The 19,875-nt window shown below is 41.2% G+C and overlaps 1 protein-coding gene across 21 annotated transcripts in view; it reads left to right on the top strand.

Moving 5' to 3' along the window:
• MADD (MAP kinase activating death domain) overlaps window positions 1–19,875 on the top strand; it is a 76,317-nt gene that overhangs the window by 12,882 nt on the left and 43,560 nt on the right. For 9 of the 21 annotated variants that reach the window (XM_087746095.1, XM_087746090.1, XM_087746086.1 and 6 more), the window contains exons 2-16: window positions 1,109–1,301; window positions 4,053–4,667; window positions 7,351–7,654; window positions 7,994–8,125; window positions 9,366–9,479; window positions 10,186–10,266; window positions 12,046–12,102; window positions 12,861–13,039; window positions 13,636–13,871; window positions 14,250–14,406; window positions 15,378–15,484; window positions 16,367–16,560; window positions 17,169–17,500; window positions 18,139–18,278; window positions 19,538–19,639. In XM_087746095.1, the coding sequence (XP_087602221.1) occupies window positions 1,240–1,301; window positions 4,053–4,667; window positions 7,351–7,654; window positions 7,994–8,125; window positions 9,366–9,479; window positions 10,186–10,266; window positions 12,046–12,102; window positions 12,861–13,039; window positions 13,636–13,871; window positions 14,250–14,406; window positions 15,378–15,484; window positions 16,367–16,560; window positions 17,169–17,500; window positions 18,139–18,278; window positions 19,538–19,639 (2,812 nt within the window). In that variant the 5' untranslated portion in view covers window positions 1,109–1,239. The remainder of the gene's footprint in view (window positions 1–1,108; window positions 1,302–4,052; window positions 4,668–7,350; window positions 7,655–7,993; window positions 8,126–9,365; window positions 9,480–10,185; window positions 10,267–12,045; window positions 12,103–12,860; window positions 13,040–13,635; window positions 13,872–14,249; window positions 14,407–15,377; window positions 15,485–16,366; window positions 16,561–17,168; window positions 17,501–18,138; window positions 18,279–19,537; window positions 19,640–19,875) is intronic. The other 12 variants (XM_087746099.1, XM_087746097.1, XM_087746094.1 and 9 more) reach the window with 5 other exon arrangements.

Genomic DNA, 19,875 nt, shown 5'->3' with positions numbered 1-19,875 from the left:
TATGCCCCAAAAGGCAATCAGTTCATTTTTTTAATATAAAATAACTTTATTAATGCTTTCATTGGGATGCTTGTAAACTTGTAGTACAGTTTGAGCATCTCTGATTTTAGACTTTCCAAGAATCTTCTGTTTCAGAAAATTTCTGTTTTCAGCTTGTTTTCAAATGTAAGTAGGGAACATTGTAATATGGAACTTGATTACTTTTTAAGATTTTTTCCCCCCCCCCCCCCTCTCTTTCATGAATTCAATGAAGTACGAATGGTGGGATTGGAAAGAACAATTTTACAGTGTCTACTGAATTCTGGTTGTCTATTAAGCATAGTGATTGACAAACAGTAATGCTATAGTAAAATACCAGTTGCTCTAAGAGGATTTTTCTATTCTAAAACGGACGGAGAAAGTAGCTGTAGGAGGCGTGGCTATCAAGAGTAAATGGTGAAGATACACAAAATAAATGGAATTGAATAAAGTAAGTCAAAGAAACAGTATGATTTACAAGAAGCACTTTTGCTATTGCAAACCGCAATTCTGTAGAACTGCGGTTCTGTACCTTCACAGAAAAAGCGTTAGAGATCACAGTCGTTGGGGACTGTGGAGATCATTCTTGCTTTAAGCCACTTCTAGGTTCAGAAGGGTGAGGTGCGTTATACCAAATTGGACTTCTCTTGACGTTACTCCTTCTTTACTTATTTTGTTTATCAGACAGCTAAAGTTCAGGTTGTGGTTTTTTTCTTCAGTCGTGTTTATCTGTACAGAATTGCCAATTAAAGCTCCTTTCCCAAGCACTGTAGGAGTCCCAGGGATTTGCCTAAGCAGTACTTTTGCCTTGAACCATTTCATGACTAGCTCTTTGCCAGTGATATGCTTCTTTGTTTGTCTGTGGTCTTTCTTGAGATCCTCTTGTACTTTTTTGTGTGTTTTTCAGCTCTCTCTGCTTTTGTGGGCATGTGGTTGTGGTTTTATACTCATGAAGAGAGAGATCTGTGGACGGCCATGACTGCACAGAACACTGAGACTTTTGGGGAATGTAACTGAGGTCATGAAGCTGCTTATATGTATTTGGTATTCCTGATTGTGCCTTTGACACTCTTGCTTTTCTTGATCGTAGGTTGGACTTGCCAGACAGTTCCAAGCAGATTCTGTTCCCCAAGGCAGTCGATCACAGCTGACTGGATAACCGGCTACTGGATCGATGAACAGCAGTTCACTGAGATGACATAGGGAGGGGTGTCAAGGACAATGGTGCAGAAAAAGAAAATCTGCCCACGGTTACTCGACTATCTTGTGATCATTGGAGCCAGGTAATGTAAAAGGGTCTCAGCACTGCTTTTGCTTGGGCAGTAGAGTTGGGATAAATAGCATAGCACCCATTGATGAAGCCTTGCTTGGTGCTGAGGAAGTGATGTCTGGAATGCATGCAGAATGCTACCATAACGGGAGCATCTACTTGGGCCAGGGCACTTTTTGAAAGATAGTAGTGCAGCCAAAGTTTTTTAACTTGCGGTCTTTAGACTCCGTTTCATGGGTCTGCAAAGGGTGACTAACAAAAGCCAATTTATATATGGTAGCCTATGGGTCTGAACTTCTTTGCTTCTACTGGCATCAGGGTAGAGGGATTCACAAACTGAAAATACTGAAAGCCACATGCAAGTAAAATACTAGTTTGGGGTTACTTTTCTAGATTTTGAAGTATAGTCTGTAAACTCAATTAAAAAAAATAATCTGGAACTTGCCTTACTTGGCTGTTTCTCCCTCTAATACTCATTTATCCTTATAGGAATGATGTGAATGCTTTCTTTTTTTAAAGTCTTATTAACTATCAATAGATAAAATGTTATGCTTATTTGCTTAAAGCGTATATGAAATGTGGGATTGATATGTGTGCTGTTTGTCAAATACACAGGTGCTCAGTAAATGTTATTTTTGTTTATTCAAAGTTTACACAGTAACTTTCAGCCAGCCTATTTAATGGGTGTATTCCAAACTCTATTTTACTTTCATTTCTAAATATCAGTGGTTTATGTGCATCAGCCTGTTGTGTTACCTCCCGCTTTCTTTTCAGAATACTTTAAGTGCAATATTTAAATAGGCTAAGTGGAGGAAATTACATAATCCTAAGTAATAATTATTTTTATTATTTTATGGGCAGAATAATTTAATAGTTTAATTACTTCTTATTGTCTGTAGAAAAATAAGCAAGTTTTCCATATGTGTGTCACCAACTAGGAAAAGAAGGAGGAAGAAATGTTAACTGCCTCCTCCAGTGATGCTTACAGTGTCTGATGTTCTTACTTAGAAATTTGCTAGCATCACTTCTGGACTCCTACAGTTCTCTTGCTTTTTGCTGGGCAGTGGTAGCTAGATTGCTGATGCTCAGAGGTCTGTTGTCTCATTAGGCACTTCAACAAATGCCTATGATAAGAGGTGGAGCTGACTGAAGTAGCTTTTACTGCAAAGTCCTTAGCTCCGTGTGGCCTTTACCATTACATCTTGTTATCCACTGTGCACAAATAGCAATGCCTTTTGGAAGTATTCCCTTTTATTAGAGAGGCAATTTTTCTAAATGTCTGAGAAGACTCTGTCTTTGTAGCTAATATTACTGCAAAGGCATGAACTGGTGATATATTCACTGGTACTTTGTTGATGACATTTTTTTTAACCATTTACCGCCAGATAGACTCTCTAAACAGTACCAGCATCATTTGACATTTCTTCTTCAGCAGATGATGCATTAGTTGTGTCCACTAATATATAAAAGCTTTTTAGAGTTTCTTTTTTCTCTTCATACAGTATTTCAGTACTTAACTGTACAGGCAGTATAAATTTTGTTACCAATTTATGCTTTATTACTAAAGCATTTTTACTTTTTCTTTAATAAAGTATTAGTTTGGGAGAACTAGTAGCAGAGCTATTTACACAAGTGATTTTCTTGTGTAAATTACAAACATTCTGTTACTACTTGTTTGGGTTTTGTCACCTCTCATATAAGAGAAAAACAAGTGTCATTTGTATTTTGAAACGGGCAAATCTAAAGTATCAAGGTGAGAAAATGTCTTGTATGAGATCCCTAAATGCTAATTACTTTAGAAAATGGTGAGAGATCAGACTTTATACCAAAGGGGTCAAACCAAAGAGAGGTTGTTCTGCGGACATATTTTTCTTCACTATGTGGATTACATACTGTTTCTCTGGCAGTTATTCAGTAACTTTCGTGGAAAAGTAGTGGTAGGAAAAGAGTTAATACCTTGAAAGAGTCTGTTCTTCTGGTGGAAAATTAGGAATAAACAGTATTGCCTTTCTGTCTTTGTGTTCCATTAGTGATTTGTGGTACAAAGGTTGGTGAGCCACAGTGTTAAATAGGTCTGCGTATTACTACCCAGCTTTTATAGTAACTTACACTTAAAATCCAATTTGAAAACCAAACACAGAAATATATATATACACAACCATATATATATATGGTTGCTAGAACTTTTTAATGAAAATTTTACAGGATTAGGTCTATATCATTCCACCATTTGTCTGAATTCTTTCCTAGTAAATTCTTGTTTTTCCCAGTTAGGAATTGACACTGGATTTTCTCATTTAATTTTGCATCTTGTTCATAAATGGCTGAAATCCAGGGGTTTTTCATCTGGCTGTATTTTTGGAGAGGGACAACGTATTTCCTACCCAAGTGTTGCCCAGAGACCTGTGCGGTTAAATTCATTTTGGAAATCAAAGTCAGGGAAACATGACAATGTGATGTTCTCCTGGCAACAACATACTACTGAGAGTCCTTTTCTCAGTCAAATTTGAACAGATTCCTTGTTGGGCCTTGATAATGATGGTATAGACTTTTTTATTTAACCTTTCTGCAGTTGTGGCCTTGTGCTAGTGATTGAGCATTGTGGGTAATGACTGAGAAGCTGCGCTTTCTCTGGATAGTAGGGGAGAGAAGAAACAAAGATGAAGCTGAGCCCACAGACTCCTCACATGTTAGTAGGAAGATACCAAAGATTTTTATTGGCATTAGTCAACTATGTATGTGTTTTTGTTTGCTTTTTTTGTAGGCAGCCAAGTAGTGATAGCGTTGCTCAGACTCCTGAACTGCTGCGACGTTACCCTCTAGAAGACCATGTGGACTTTCCTCTACCACCTGATGTTGTATTCTTCTGCCAGCCAGAAGGATGCCTGAGCGTGCGGCAAAAACGCATGAGCTTCCGTGATGACACTTCCTTTGTCTTCACTCTCACAGACAAGGATACAGGTGTCATTCGCTATGGAATCTGTGTCAACTTCTACCGCTCCTTCCAGAAGCGAGTCCCCAAGGAGAAGGGAGAAGGCACAGGGGGGCATCGAGCTCGGGAGGGACAGAAAATCCCCAAATCTGGGGATGCATCTGCACCCCAAGAAGAAGTGGGCACTGAGAGTTCGGAGAGCGGTTCTTCACTGCAGGCTCCCAGTACAGAGTCTACCCCAGATGTGAATCGATCACCGCGCAGTAAGCGTCTGGCCAAAGGCAGCCATCGCTCTCGGAACAGCACTCTGACTTCTCTGTGCATCCTTAGTCATTATCCCTTCTTTTCCACCTTTCGTGAGTGTCTGTACACCCTCAAGAGACTTGTGGACTGCTGTAGTGAGAGATTGTTGGGCAAGAAGCTGGGGATTCCTCGTGGGGTGCAGAGGTATGTTGAGGGGGAAGAAAGAATTTTTTCCTCCCGCTGTTTGTGTCCAGGGCTGCAATTGTCTGCATGGCAAATTGTGGCTACAGGTGTGGTTGCAGAAGCAGCCAAACACCAATGGTTGATCTTTTTGCTGTTTTAACCCAGGATCACAGTAGGAAAATGAAATTTTTGTGATGATTTCTTTAAAACTTCTCTGTCTGATTCTGTAACCTGATATGATTTTCATTTTTGATACATCTAAGGAGGCACTATCCTGCTAGCAACTGACTGAGCATGATCTTTTCTGAAGCTAAGCACTGATGCTGTTATTGTTGCTTTGGCATATAAGCTCTGTGGCAGTGTACGTCAGGACTGATTCTCCGGCAAATTAGAAACAGCCAAGAAATATCAGAGAGAATTTCCACTTGGGGCAAGAGGGAAATGATGAAAGTGTGCTTAACGAGCTTATGAAACAATCTGAACTTCAGCGTGGGAGAGAAGAGACTAGAGAAGCAGGAACGGCTGAAAGAGATCAAAGTACAATATTTGAAGGGGAGAGGGAGGAGAGGTAGAAAACAAAGGAGTTGTCTAGGAAGCATATGGGAATGGGGGCTGGTAACAGCAAATTAACAGGAACTTGGTGTATTTTTAATGTAATGTAGTAATTTTACATATCTGCTATTATAATGTTGGGTATGTAACAAAAGCTGTTGCACTGTGGGGTACAGAAGGAGCAATGTCTTTATGTATATCAGTCATGGATGTATATCTGTGCTATTGTGCCTGACACCTACATTCCAGGACAATATTTTCTTTTCCAATACACTAACTGAGAAGAGAAAATATAAAATTAATCTCTGGGGAAGGAGGGGATTATCTCAATAGTAAGAGGGATGGGGCTGTGAGATAGCTCATAATGTGAGTTAAGTAGCTTGGTATAATCCAAATTAAACTTGTCAAAAGCAAAAAATGACAGGACATCTATCATTTCCATCTTTATAAGCTCTTTACATTTTGCATGAAAGGGGAAATCTGTCCCATTCACAGAGCAGTAGCCTACTGCGTGGGTTACTGCCCTGGAATAGTTCTAGGAGAGTTTCCTGGGGTTATGACCGACTCCTGCATTAGCAGATTTATCACCTGAATCCACTGACTGTTGAGGAAATATTATTCTGTCAGAACCGAACGTCCTCCCCTTATTTTGTCACTTGGTTTAGTCTGATAATTACTGAGGCAGAAAAAACTAAATTTCATTATTTTCCTCAACTCTGAGCTCATCTGATTTTTGAAAGGGGTGCTGAAGTATTCCAGTGTTTGAACGGTGTGTGGTATTTGAAAAATTTGCTCTTGCTGGACATAATTCTTAAAGAGAAGAACTGAGTGACAGAAGAGGAGGGCAAGAGAAGGAATGCTGGGCATGCATCTCTGGGAAAAGCAAAGCAGCAGGTTTGAATTACCATGTAGTTTGCAAGCTGTGACCTGGAAAAGTAGAATAGTTTTGAAATGGTGGCAGAATAAAGGTGAAACTGAATCCTTACGGCTTGCAAAAGGTTGAGCGTGCTTGTTAACAGCCTAAAGTCCTGTGCATTACAAGCAGCTGAAGGAAGAGTGGAGGATGAGAAGCATCCCAGTTCCTGAGAGGTGTATCACTTAGCATAATCTCAAATTGCCCTTCTTTTGATCCCTCCAAATTTCTCTGATTTTTCTTCCTTTCTGAAGCTTCCAGTGTCATCTTTTTTTGTTTTTCCTTTTCTTTAATTTTTTCTTCTAAGTTGTGAACTGTAAGGTGGAACCTCTAATTTGAACCCATACCATTCTAAGGGATCTGTTACAGTAACTAAAGATATTTATCAGGCTGAAGTTTTTTGCAGAATGGCTACAGCAGATTTGCAGCCTTCACTGTGCTACAACACTAAGGGCTGAAGTGGACAAGCCCCTTTGCTTCCCTTGTCAGACCCAGTTTCAAGTTTTGACGCTCTGTAGGCCCTGAGCAATGCTGTACATGCGTTTTGGCCAGCCCGTCTGCGAGCTACAAGTTTGCAGATTGCTAGCTTAGGGCGTGGAAAAATTGCTGCTTATTTTGCTAAGGTACCTAAATGCTTTCTAGACAGCTTTCAGAAATTTATATTCTCAGCTGAAATGCATCCACTTCTACCATGGGTTATTCAGCTCTTAAGAATGATACAGTGGAATTTCGGATAGGATGAAAAAGCGTATTTCATTGTGCTAAAACACCTGGGAGATCTTGGGGTGGCATATTTTTATTATCTCAGGTTTAGTTCCTATTCTTGCTGGAAGCAGAATCCTACAGCCAATCAGTCTGCCACAATTCTGGATGAGATATGGGAGTATGCTATGTGTGTGCTGAATTTCAAGCACCAGGGCAATGAGAGATCTTCAGAGATCTGGACCTAATTGAGCCCTTTAAATGAATGAATGAACTCTCAGGTGGAAGTGACATACTCGTTTTGATTCCTGCCACTGACATACTTGCGTTGATTCCTGCCACAGAAGGACTTATACTTCCTCACAGTGGTTGTTTCAGTAAGCTTAAATCCCTCCCTTCCGTTCCTCTGTGTGACCAAATGTTTGTTGGCTGCATGTTTTAATTCTCGGTGGATCTACCCTTTCCCTGGAAAAGCCTTGCGGAATGGCTGTCAAGTGAAGCTCTTGGAGTATTAACCTTGTTGTTCTCCCTGTACAGGGATACAATGTGGCGGATTTTCACAGGCTCCCTCCTGGTGGAAGAAAAGTCTAGTGCGTTGCTACACGACCTGCGGGAGATTGAGGCCTGGATATACCGGCTGCTCCGGTCACCGATGCCTGTTGCTGGTCAGAAGCGAGTGGATGTGGAAGTCTTGCCACATGAGTTGCAGCCAGCTTTGACCTTTGCTCTTCCTGATCCATCCCGCTTCACCTTGGTGGATTTTCCATTACATCTGCCTTTGGAGTTGTTGGGAGTGGATGCCTGCTTGCAGGTGCTGACTTGCATCCTTCTGGAGCACAAGGTAAGAAGGGAAGAGTTGGTCTTTGACAGGTACATAGGAAGCTCTGCCCTCTTCAAAACCAGGGCAGGCTGGATGTGTCCAACAGCTGTCTCCTGCACTGCCTGGAACCAATCTGTCTGCGGGGAGAAGGAATAGCTCCTTCTGAGTTCCCTGTTTTGAAAAGTTTTGCTCTTGCTCAAAAAAGCACCTGAAGCTTGTTTTCAGACAGATTAATGGAGGGCCATCCCGTTCACAGCCATCAAATCAGAGGCCTGCAGGCAGTGATCTTTGTATACCTCTGGGGGGAGTATTAGAAGGGAATGGTTGCTGCAGTGCTAATGTGAGTTTCTTTGTTTGCAGGTTGTATTGCAGTCCCGAGATTATAATGCGCTCTCAATGTCTGTGATGGCCTTTGTGGCTATGATCTACCCATTAGAGTACATGTTCCCAGTGATCCCTCTGCTTCCCACCTGCATGGCCTCTGCAGAACAGGTACATATTTTTCCTTTATTGTTTTTTTGCAAAGGATTTTTCTGTGATGTCTGAAACTTATATAGGAGTAGTTCTTGTTTCCTTCCCCACTGTTTTCTCAGGGATTGTAGCAAAGTCTGCCTTGCAAAAAGCATTCTTTGAGCACCACTATTTAAATAATAGGTAACACCAGTTATTTAGGATATCTTCAAAGCATGCTTAGTGAATAATACAATAGTACAATAATACAGTAGTTCACAAGCAGTGGACTGAAAGGCCATAGATCCACAGTATTATGACGAGTATTTACCCCCACCTTCCCCCAGCTGAGTATTAAGATTTGTTGGGGAGGGTCCAGAGTAATATTTAAGAATGCTTGAGCGCTCTTGATTCAGAGTTTAGAAACTATTGACTGCAATTTATTCTCCTCAGAAATATGAAGTGTTGAGTTACTTCAGCTGGGAGCCTGGGTTTTACCAATAGTCCACTCTCCGCAGGAGCTCAGTATTTTGCTTGGAAAGATAGAATTTAGGCCATCTTACTACTTCAGTGCTATCCTGCAGCTGATGCTGCAGGTTTGTTCTTGTACTGCCCCTTGGATGTGACCAACTGTTCTAGATTTAAAGAATAAATTAGCCTCCCAAGCCACTGGTCTCAAGCTGCTACATGCCATACTGATTTAAACCTTTTCTCTCTGCTGATTCCCTTATCAGAAACAACCTGAATTTCCCCATAGCTTTTCCATGTGCATTTGAAAAAATGTGTCTATTTCTTCTGCTTCCTAGAGATGTTATTGTTTTGAAACCAAATTACTATTACAAGGGTAAGAGTAAAGCCATATTTACATTGACACGGACTCAGTTTGAGCCGACGGTGTATTAATCCGTGACTTGCTGCTTCTCTAGTTAGATTCTTACTCTGAACATCTTTTTGTCTTGGTCCATGATAGGTGTGGTAAGCTGTTAGATTAGCTAAGTTTTTTCCAAAGAGCCATGCAGCCATAGAAATTACAGCCCTGGGGCGGGGGCACGGGAGGCAGAAATTTATTTTCTTCTAGATGAAAACTGAAGCTCTCTGAGCAGGAGCTTTTATTCTTCTTTTTTTTTAATGTTTCTATTGTATGGAATTAATTACTTATCAATGCCTTGTGTGTTGTCTCCTCTGCTATAAACATACTGTAGTTAATAAATAAATATTTGGGAAGAACATGGTGATATCAAATTGCAGATCTTGTCCTTATTAAAGTCTCTCTTTCTCTCAGTTGCTTCTAGCCCCTACACCTTATATCATTGGTGTTCCAGCAAGTTTCTTCCTTTACAAACTGGACTTTAAAATGCCTGATGATGTATGGCTTATTGACCTGGATACCAATAGGGTAAGTGGTGCCCATAACGACTTGTGGCTTTGTTTCCAGGGAACGGTGCACTCTCATCAATGTACCCACTGAGAATTTAAGAACGCCTGGCCTCAGTCTGCCTTTGCCACTCCTGTTTAAACTTTAGGATTCCGTTCCTTGTGGTGTCTCAAGGTCCCCATTTCTTTTGCTCATGAGGCCTTCTTTTTCAGTTAATCCATCTGGCTATATCATTAGAAGATAAATCCTCAAACAAATGATAAAGCTGTCGTCTTGAGTAATTGTGACCCTGTCTCTTATGGCCCCACCTAAGAAACCCAATCTGATAAGAGCCTTCCAGCTGCATTGGTTGTCATGATTCAAATGGAACTATGTATCCTGCTTTCTACTGGGGCATGAGCAAGGCTATTTCAAGGGAAATGTCTATAACATCTACTTGATGGAAATTCCGAAGAATGAGTAGGAGTGCATTCAAACTTCTCTTCTTTTGTGGTAAATGATAAAGTGACTCCTCTATTGTTTGTGATATTGTAAACAAAAACAACCATAAAGAAGTAAGAATCAAAGTATTGATGCAGGTGTCTGTGTGTTGTAGGGTTTTTTTATTAATTATTTTACTTTTTGGCTTTTATTCCTTGGTCTCTGGAGTGGTGGAGATTCAGGAGATTCTGTTTTGGAAATTACTATAGCTCAGGAATTTTTTGTCTGTTGCTGTGCTTAATTCCAGGTGATTGTTCCCACAAATGCAGAATCTTTACCAGCACTGCCAGAACCAGAAGCTTCAGAGCTGAAAAAGCATCTGAAACAGGTAATAAGCACTGTGGGGAAAGGACTCAGATTCAGTAGAACTTAGCAGATGTAGTCTTGCACAGCTCTTCTGCTATACTGGACAAGAATACAAGTCAGCAAATGTAAAGCAAAACGTGTCAAAAGCAAGTGTGTATCCTGGCACATCAGATGGATGTGAAAACATATCAGACTACTAGAATACTCTTGTTCAAGAAAGTGCCCCTTGATCAGTCATGGAGAGGTCTACTTCTTGGACTGTGGAGGTGGGCTAATCAATAGGGTGGCTGATAAAACAACGTTATAGGGGTGTCTTCTTTGGAGCTCCCTGAGCTGTATGACTATCTAACATTGTCTTCTCCTGACTAAGCTAAATCTGAGACTTTCATCTTGTTTCTGATCTCTCTGTAGTTTCTCCAGAGGACTTCATTGTAATTGTTGTTAACTGTGTCATCTTTTGCTGTCTCTGCTGCTTCCACCTTTGTCATTTGCAGGGGAAGCACAGGACTAGGAATTTTCTGTCAACCTGTTTAAGATGTCTCTTTTGTATAGTTGGCCAGTTAGAACATCCCCCATGTTAGAATACAACAGCATTTAGAGCTTGAAAAGCAGTATCAATTGATACAGGTGTTAAGTGGTAGGTATCCAGTTGCTGCTTTTCCATCTTAATGGAGATAGTTAATTTGGAAAAGTGAGTGGTCACTGAGGCTTATAACTGCAGTTAATTTCTTAGTTATGTGAGGGATAATTTGAAATGCTCCTGGATGCAACAGATGATTTTGCTTTCTTACTGTTGTTTGGGGCTAACTTGGTGCAGAAAGTTCCAGATTCCTCCTTTACATTTGCCATGTGGGCTTTAAACTCTGACTTGATCCATCAAGCTATGATCATCTTTGTTTCCCCTCCATTCACAGATCTGTGTGTGAGGTCTCAGTCTGTCCTCTCAGGTCCTGCTAAGCCATTAATCAGCTTGGGTCATCCTGGCTGATCGTGTCAAGCAGGTTTTATCTCTTTATTTCTGTTTTCCTTATGCACGCTGCATGCAGTATCTAAAGGTAAAGTGTGTTACTAATGTGATGAGTTCTGCTCTTTGTCTCTCCTTGTAGACCAGGAGAGCAAAGTGTGTAACCTCTATGATACCCCAGTACCTGCTGTCAGCACAGATGGAAGCAATGCGTTGCTTAGAGTTTTGTTAGATCTGCCTTCCCCTCACTTCTGCCTCACCCCCTTGCAATTTCAGGCACTATTCAGCAAAACTCTCTCACTGGGACAAAGTTGGATATCAGAAGAACAAATTGCAGTTTCCTTGAAGACGTACTTAAAATTCTCAGGACGTTCACCCAAATTACATCCCTGTGTATTCCTATAGGCATTATCATTAAGAGTTGACAATTGGCAAAGGAGAAGGAGTGCTACTGGTTGCTGTACAAAGTAGAGAAGACTAAATTGTGGCCCACATCTCTAAGGTTAACACTTTTGTGTGCCTTTGGGTCTTCGTGTCAATGAGTAAAATTCAGGATATCTGCTTTTAAACTGCAGTAGAAAAGTTCTTAGCTGCATCAGTAAGGACAGCAGCCTTTCCACTTTCCAAAGTGGTCAGATGTGAATGTTTGGGGGTGGGGCAGTTAGACCTCTCCCCCAGGATGTGCCTATTTTGTGGTCCCTTTTATTTCCTCTCATTTGTGATATTTGGTAGTAATAGATATTTTTTTTCCTTCCATCTGTTTCTCTGTGGTCATGTATTCGTCTTGGCTCTGATGGGCTGCTGGTGTTATCATATGATCTTCCATCTTGCCTCCAGTGTCTGGTTAGCATGACTGCAATCACTCAGAAACAGCTGCTCACTCCTGACAACAAGGTTCTTTATTTTATTCTTTTCCCCTCAATTTTCCATTTTACCCTTTTCCTTTGGAGTTTTGGTTTTTGTTTTGTTTTATATATTTGTTTATTTTTGAAATAAAAAGATGAAGACTCAGTGGGCAAATGGGAGAAATGAGGAAGATTTAGGATAGGTCTGGGTGTCCAGGACTGATTTACCCCTTGTGCTGCTCCAGTGCATATCCTTGAAGATGTTGTGAAGGTTGAAGAGTATGGTAGCTTTATGGAGAGATGAAGACCTTATTCAGATGGGAAGTGGAGGTTTGCAGGGATACAGGCAGATGCTTGTGTAAAGGTGTCTCCACGTTGTCCTGGGATATCAAACTCACTGGTTGAATGGCCAAGTTGCAAGGCAAGTTTCAAGGCTGCTAGTTCCCAAGATGTATTCAAATTACACATGGGAGTAACTCTACAATAAGTTGTACACAGTGCCGTACTACTAGTGGTCCAATTTGGACTATCTGTTTTCATGTCATGAATGATCTAGCAAAGTGGACTTCTGTGCTACCCCTTGGCTGGCTCCAGGACTGTTTCAACATTGAGGAGATCGTTTTGACAATCCACATAAAGGTGTGCCTGGAGATATTTGTTGACTCAGCGTAGGAGATGGTTTAAGACAAATTAATGGAGCATGCACAATTGTTTCAATTGCCTAGAGGGCAGGGTAGCTCTGATCTCTCTCTTGTTCTTTGATTAACTTTTCTTGCTGAATGTGTGCATAATGTTGTCCTTTGTTAGGCACTGGCCAGCATGAGTTTGAATACTCAGCCCATTCTTAATCTCGAGAAGTTCCACGAGGGGCAGGAGGTGCCACTGCTGCTGGGAAGACAGCAGAATGATTTGCAGTCTACTCCCTCCACAGAATTCAACCCTCTGATCTATGGAAATGATGTGGACTCTGTGGATGTGGCTACCAGGTGAGGCTGAACAGGAAGGTAGTGTTGAGTCTTCATAAAGTTTGCACTTGAAGGCAGCACAGACACTTTTGTGGGTCCTGTGGTGGAAGCAGCATCTTCCAGGTTCTGCTGCAGGTTCTACTTTACATCATGGGGAAAAAAAGAGCAGAAATTACAGTGTTTATCTCAGATCTATTAACTGCATGAACATAACTATGTATCTTGAGGGGTTGTTTTGTTTCTTGCATTTTCCTGTAGATCATCCACTTTACCTGGACTTGTCAGTCTGATATTGTATCCTCAGCTTGAATCACAAGCCTTGAACTACAAAAAAAGCTGGACACTTAGTCGTCACCTCAGCTAGTGGATATGACCCTCATTGGGTTGGTCTTGGTGTTGAGGTGGTGTATTAAAACAAAGTGATTCCTAGGTGTGTTTTGGTTTTTATTTTTTTTCTTAAAGACAACTGTTTTCTAAGAAGACAGTTTTTTGTACTGGGTTACCATTCTTCAAAGGTTTGAAACATTGCCTACTGTATACCTTTTAAAGGCGCTCTGTCTTCTTTTCTGTTGTATTCTGTGTTTTTATCTGATATATTGTCCTCTGTTTCTTTTTAGGGTTGCTATGGTGAGATTCTTCAACTCACCAAATGTTTTGCAAGGTTTCCAGATGCACACTCGCACTCTTCGTCTCTTCCCACGACCAGTGGTGGCTTTCCAGGCAAATTCTTTTCTTGCCTCTAGGCCGAAGCAAACACCTTTTGCAGATAAGCTTTCCAGGACACAGGCAGTAGAATACTTTGGAGAATGGTCACTCAACCCTACTAACTATGCTTTCCAAAGAATTCATAACAGTAAGTTTTGGTCTTGCCTTTCCTGCACTTGGATGTAATGCAGGAACTTAAAAAGCAGAGAGATTCTAGGGAAGGATCTAGTTTTACACCATATTATTCCTGCTGGGGAGGGAAATCCAGTTGAAGGAACATTTTTCTATTTTTTATGTATGTCCTCTTGTGTTTCTACCAAGTTAGTCCTGCTATTAGCCCCTCGGTCTTCCCATTAATTTTACCTGTTGTCTTGTTTGGTTATGGAGAAGAAGTCTTGTAGGCTTCTTAGAGTAGAGACTGTCCCTTCCTTTGCGCAAGACTTCGTAGCGGATAGCCTCACTGTGAATGAAGCCTTTGACACCAATAAATGAGTTCCATTAACTCTCTCCTTGTTTTGTTGTGCAGACATGTTTGATCCAGCACTGATTGGTGACAAACCGAAGTGGTATGCTCACCAGCTGCAGCCCATCCACTATCGTGTCTATGACAGTAATTCACAGCTGGCTGAAGCACTGAATGTCCCAGTAGAGAAAGAAACAGACTCTGATCCCACTGATGACAGGTTAGTGGGGAGCATAACCCTAGTCGCACGATAGTTACTTCAGATTGCTGGGCCTCTCCTACTTCTTGTTTGCAGCCTTTTCCTCTAGCCTGCCAGTTGCTGTTTTCATTTCTTCTGTCTGGGCAGAATATTGACACTGAAGTAAATTGTCTCACTGCTCTGTCATTACAGCAACCTCTTAACCCTTTCCTAGTGTCTTCTTGAGCCTTCACTTAGTGTGATTCTCCATTTGTATTTTCCTGTTTTCTTTTGCAAGCCGTATGCCACTTGACATTTGATATTTCCTCCCACCCTAATGCTTTTTTCTTCCATGCTGTTCTTTCTCTGGTTATATCTATTGCAGTTCTACAAGTACTCCCACCCATTCTACCACTCCTTCAAATCTCTACTCAGTGCACATAGTTATGTGAAGCTTGTTAGTACTACCCACTACCTAAGACCTTCTCCTGTGCTCAGTAAAATGAGAATAAACTTTTTTGTTGTAGTATTTTTGGCCATATTTCCCGGAGTTTTGCATCTAGCTTTATTATTCTTCATTCTCTGCTAGCCTGTGAGATCTTTCAGGCTGGGACTTGCACATCTTTCACATTCTACACAGCACCAGTAGTCCTGAGAGTGGGATTTATCACTAGTATAAAAAGGGGATGCTTTTACTGGTGATTTCCAGTTCCCTTGAAGTCATCCTACACACACACAGAGATAAAATTAATACACTACTCCCTGCTCACTTATGCTTGACCTCATTAACTTTGCTGAGAGCCTTTAAATGTCTTCCTCTTGATGTACCGCAACGTTATTTCATTTGCTCTGACCTTTCATGAAGCTGGCTTCTTGACTCTTGTTTGTAGAGACTGTAATATCATGAGATTTTTAAGACGCCCATGAAAACAGTGCTGATTCACATCTTTGAAACATCAGGCCCTGCTATTGCTGTTATGCTGCCACTCATCTCTCTCTCTCACCTGTTGTGGCAGTGGCAGTGACAGTGTCGACTATGACGACTCAAGTTCCTCCTACTCCTCCCTTGGTGACTTTGTCAGTGAGATGATGAAATGTGACATTAATGGCGATACCCCAAGTGAGTAACTTTGAGCTGTACTTTTGCAAGGTCCACGTAGGTTCCTCTTCCCCATTCATCTGCGCTGTGGGAAAAATGCCTCCCCTAAGTCCCTGAATTGGAGAAAAGTATTGTTCCATTGTAGTCGTGCTCTGAGGTAAACGTATCTTCTATAATCCTTCTTCAATATTCAGGGGTAGGCTGAAAAAAGACATTTTTCCTGCTTATAAACAATGCCCTCCAAAGGACATTGGGAGGAGGAAGAACAGAAATAAGTGCTGCTGAACAAAACTGGCTTGCTAGATCTGGAAACAACCTGGTGCTGCCAGTAGATACTGTGCAATATGGGCAGCAGAGTACGAGCTTTCTCCTGCCCCCACATAATGGTTCTCAGTGCTGGCTTTAATGAGTCAGTCTGTCCTAGTGGGGGCAGGAAAATGTTCTCTGTGGCTTATATGGAGGCTGCAGCAATAGCCTTTCTTGTGAGAGGGGGAAACTCTCACTTTCTTCAGTGAACTAAATCTGGAAATGCCAGCACATATCCTATGTCCCCAGGACAAGAGGTAATAATTACAAGTTGCAACAAAAGAAATTCTGCTTGGACGTAAGGAAAAGATCTTAATGGTTAGTGTAGTTAAACGGGTTCCCAGGATCACAGTAGAATGTCAAGCCTTGGAGACTTTCAGAACTCAGTGGAACAAGGCCCTAAGCAACCTGCTTTAACTTTGAAGTTACCCCTGCTTTGAGCAGAGAGTTGGAATAGATGACCAAAAGCCCGTTACAGCCTGAATTTTTATGTAAGTTTGTTCTACTGAGCAGTCCTCATCTGCTAGGGATCTTTAGCTAGATGGGCAAAAGGCTGAGGAAGGCAATGTTGTTTAATGCAAAATGATGTGTTTGCAGATGTTGACCCTCTGACTCACGCAGCCCTTGGTGATGCTAGTGAAGTGGAATTTGATGATTTTCAAGAATATTCAGGGGATCTGGATGAACAGGCCATGGACAGTGAAAACTCCCAAGAGAACAACCAGCCTCGTTCAAGTTCCAGTACTACAGCCAGTAGCAGCCCCAGCACTGTCATCCATGGAGTCAATCATGTGTGTACTGAGATGAGTTCAACCCCAAGATCAGCGTATTAGGATATAAAGAATGGGAGAATGCACGTGGTTCTTTCTGAGAAGGGCCAAAGCTAATAGGACTGTGAAACCACGCACAGATTAAATTGCATGCTCTTTCTGGACTTTCTGAGCAAGGTGGAGTTTACTGGTACCCTCTTATGCTGGGATAGAGCATTCCTGTACATAAAAGCTCCCATGCATTGAAAAATGCAGCATTAACAGAGAGCAGTGGTCTGGGTTGTGACTGTAGGAATTGCTTTTACAGAGTCTGGAAAGACCTGATGCGTTAGAGGAACAGGGAGTGGGGTGGGGAAACTCGGGAATCTGTGGTCATTTAGGAAGAATGGGAGTTGCTTGCATAACCACAGAACAGGGTAATGGAGAGCCATTATTCTGAGCTAACGCTTACCAGTAAGATCTGTTTGGCAGAGGAGTAAGTCCCTAGAACAATGCATAAATACTGAAGCATATATAAAATCCTAGATTAGAGCCATGGATAGTGGGGATGGGGTCAGGGCCCAGTAATAAACAGCAAGGACCCTGCAGACTTCCCAGTTTGAAATAATTGTTCTTGTCCTGCCCTTCAGTTGTATGTAACGCAAATTTGCGAGCAGATCAATGATTTGACTGGTCCACAGGAGTCAGCAGATTCAGCAGAAATGGAAGAGAAGTTGGTTGCTGGATTTTCAAACCATCTCACTTCCTTGCCACTGCAACCAAGCTTTCCAAAGATAAGCTTGGATCGTCGTGACAGTGATAGTGCAGCTGGCAGCATGAGCTCCTCAGAAGGGGTGGTGAGGAAGCGAGAGTATGACAATCCATACTTCGAACCACAGTATGGTTTTCCTACGGAGGATGAAGATGATGAACAGGAAGAGAGCTACACCCCAAGATTTAACCAGAATCTCAATGGAAGCAGGTGAGTGCTCCTTGTCTCATGCCCTTCTGTACACTGCTGTTGGGGTTTCCATCTGCTTCATGTAGTTTAATGTTTACTCATTCAGATGTCTTTTGCACCTGAAATGTGTTGTTGATCACTTCCATTTAATATTGAAATTCTATAAGCCCTTCTGGTTTGAGTAAAGACACTTGCTCAGCTTCATCAGTTCCTTGATTTTATGTAAGCAGTAGAAGCTAACAGAATTATCAGTTCTTCCTAGAAACATTCTAGTATATTGCCTACTGATTTCTGGAAACCTTTGAGCAAATTTTTTTTTTCTTTTTTTGGTGAAACCTTGTCTTTTGGGGGAAAGGTACTATAGTGATTGATGACACTGGGTTTTCTTGTTATTGCTCTCAAAGCAGAACCCTCTCACCCCCAAATCCACCAATACCCTTTTGCAGACAAGTTTTCAGCATGCCCTGAATGCAAAGATGCTTCAATTCTCTTGTTTTTTTCTTTTTTTTTTTTTTTTTTTTCTTTCCCACAAGGTAAGGGTAGTGTAGTGAAAACTGATGAGGAATGAGACCAGCATCAACCTCCCACAATCATACAACATCTTGATTTGCAGCAGGAAGGGGGAAAACTAATAACAGTTGTACTTAATTTCTTTAAAGGTCTCAGAAGTTACTCCGTCCAAACAGTTTAAAACTGGCCAATGATTCTGATGCAGACTCAGATTCCAGGGCCAGCTCCCCAAACTCTACTGTCTCCAACAACAGCAGTGAAGGCTTTGGGGGCATCATGTCTTTTGCAAGTATGTAGTAATGCATTCATTAAGCTGGTTTTATTTATTATATTAGGGTTTACAGAGAGAGGGAATAGAGGGATGGCTAGTCAAGAGAATGACTTGGTTGGCAAATTGTTACCAGCTCTCCAGAAGTCATGTTGGGAGCCACAGGACCTATTTAACTTACACTGCTGATAACTACTGCTTTATGTATTTTTCAGTAAGAAGGACTTTAGTTATGTAGTTAGGTCCTTGAGTTATATAGCACTTCAGGGCACAGATCAGAAATTCTTTCAGTTTCATTTAAACAAAAAATTGTGCAATTTCATGAAGTTGATAAAAATCTTACCAGTAGTATGCCTTCCATGCTACCGTGTTGTGTGTTTAGGTGCTAAATTCAATTTCTTGACTGTGCTCGCCTACTTTCAATTATATTTTAATAATAAAATCCACAGGTGTGGAAAACTAATCTAGAGTTTTTTAATGAGGGAAAGAAGATATGGCCAGTTGAGTCTTGCACTATAGTGGGGAGCAGTGCAAGAAGTTTGCAGCAGTGGGGAAAGTATATTGGATGCTTCTGATAGAATGATTGTTACTAAAATAAGGCTGCAAAAAAAGAACCAAAAGAAATTGAAATAGTACGCTGACATTTTAAATGAACATCTTGAAGTGTTAATCAGCTCATTGATCTACATGAGATGCTTTCAGGCTGTCTACAGGCTTAACCAGATGACGATGCATTATTGTGTTCTTAAGATCTGTCTGTACTAGGAAGAACTTTTGTTTTCTCCTAATAAATGGAAAGCTTCTGTTTTAAAGCCCGCTTCTGTGGCAGATTTACAGTGTTTCACAAGGCACAGTGCACAATCCTCACTTCAGAATTACATATTTTGGAGATCTTCCATCATCCTCTTTTCTCATGTGGCCCCTACCATTCATTTGCTCCTAAAAAGAGGTTCAAACTAGAAGACACAGCTGACATGAGGCTACCTGTTTAAGTGTAGGAAGACAGCTGGATATTGCTGTTATATTTAAGACTCAAAAGATAGAACAGCAAGGATTGTAACGTGATAGCTAAGACTTATGTTTTTGTGCAATTTAGAACAATCTGATTACAGATGTGGTTGCAATGTAAATGAGATGATGTTATGCTTGTGAGACTTCTAGGTAATAATGAACAACATCATTAAGGATCTGGAATAAGAAGGTGAATTACAGGAGGTTTAGGAAGTTCAGGTGTGTGCAGTGAGCATTAGGCATTTAATTGTTTTCTTCTTCTGTCATAGGCAGCCTGTACAGAAACCACAGCACAAGTTTCAGTCTGTCCAACTTAGCCCTACCAACCAAAGTTGGGAGAGACAAGAATACTCCCTTTCCCAGCCTGAAAGGTAACCGTTTTTCCCTTTGTCTTCTACAGCCTTTACAGTTCTTGTGACTTGGCAGTCTGCGGTCTTGCCCCTAACAGGAATCCTGGGGGTGACGCATTTTGGTAGTTTGGGTAGTGCCTGTCTTAAGTATCAAGACAGTAAATTGTCTTGATATTTCTCAGACTTCTTCCCAACAATTGGGCTGTGTTGGGATGGGAGACTGGCTAGTCTAGCCTGTGTTAATGGATACACTGTGA

The sequence above is a fragment of the Nipponia nippon genome, unplaced genomic scaffold (genome assembly GCF_047370975.1).
Source record: "Nipponia nippon isolate SJK-2023a ecotype South Korea unplaced genomic scaffold, ASM4737097v1 scaffold_10, whole genome shotgun sequence".
Taxonomy (NCBI): domain Eukaryota; kingdom Metazoa; phylum Chordata; class Aves; order Pelecaniformes; family Threskiornithidae; genus Nipponia; species Nipponia nippon.
The sequence above is the reverse complement of the archived record's forward strand: the minus strand, read 5'-3'. Positions and strand labels throughout refer to the sequence as shown.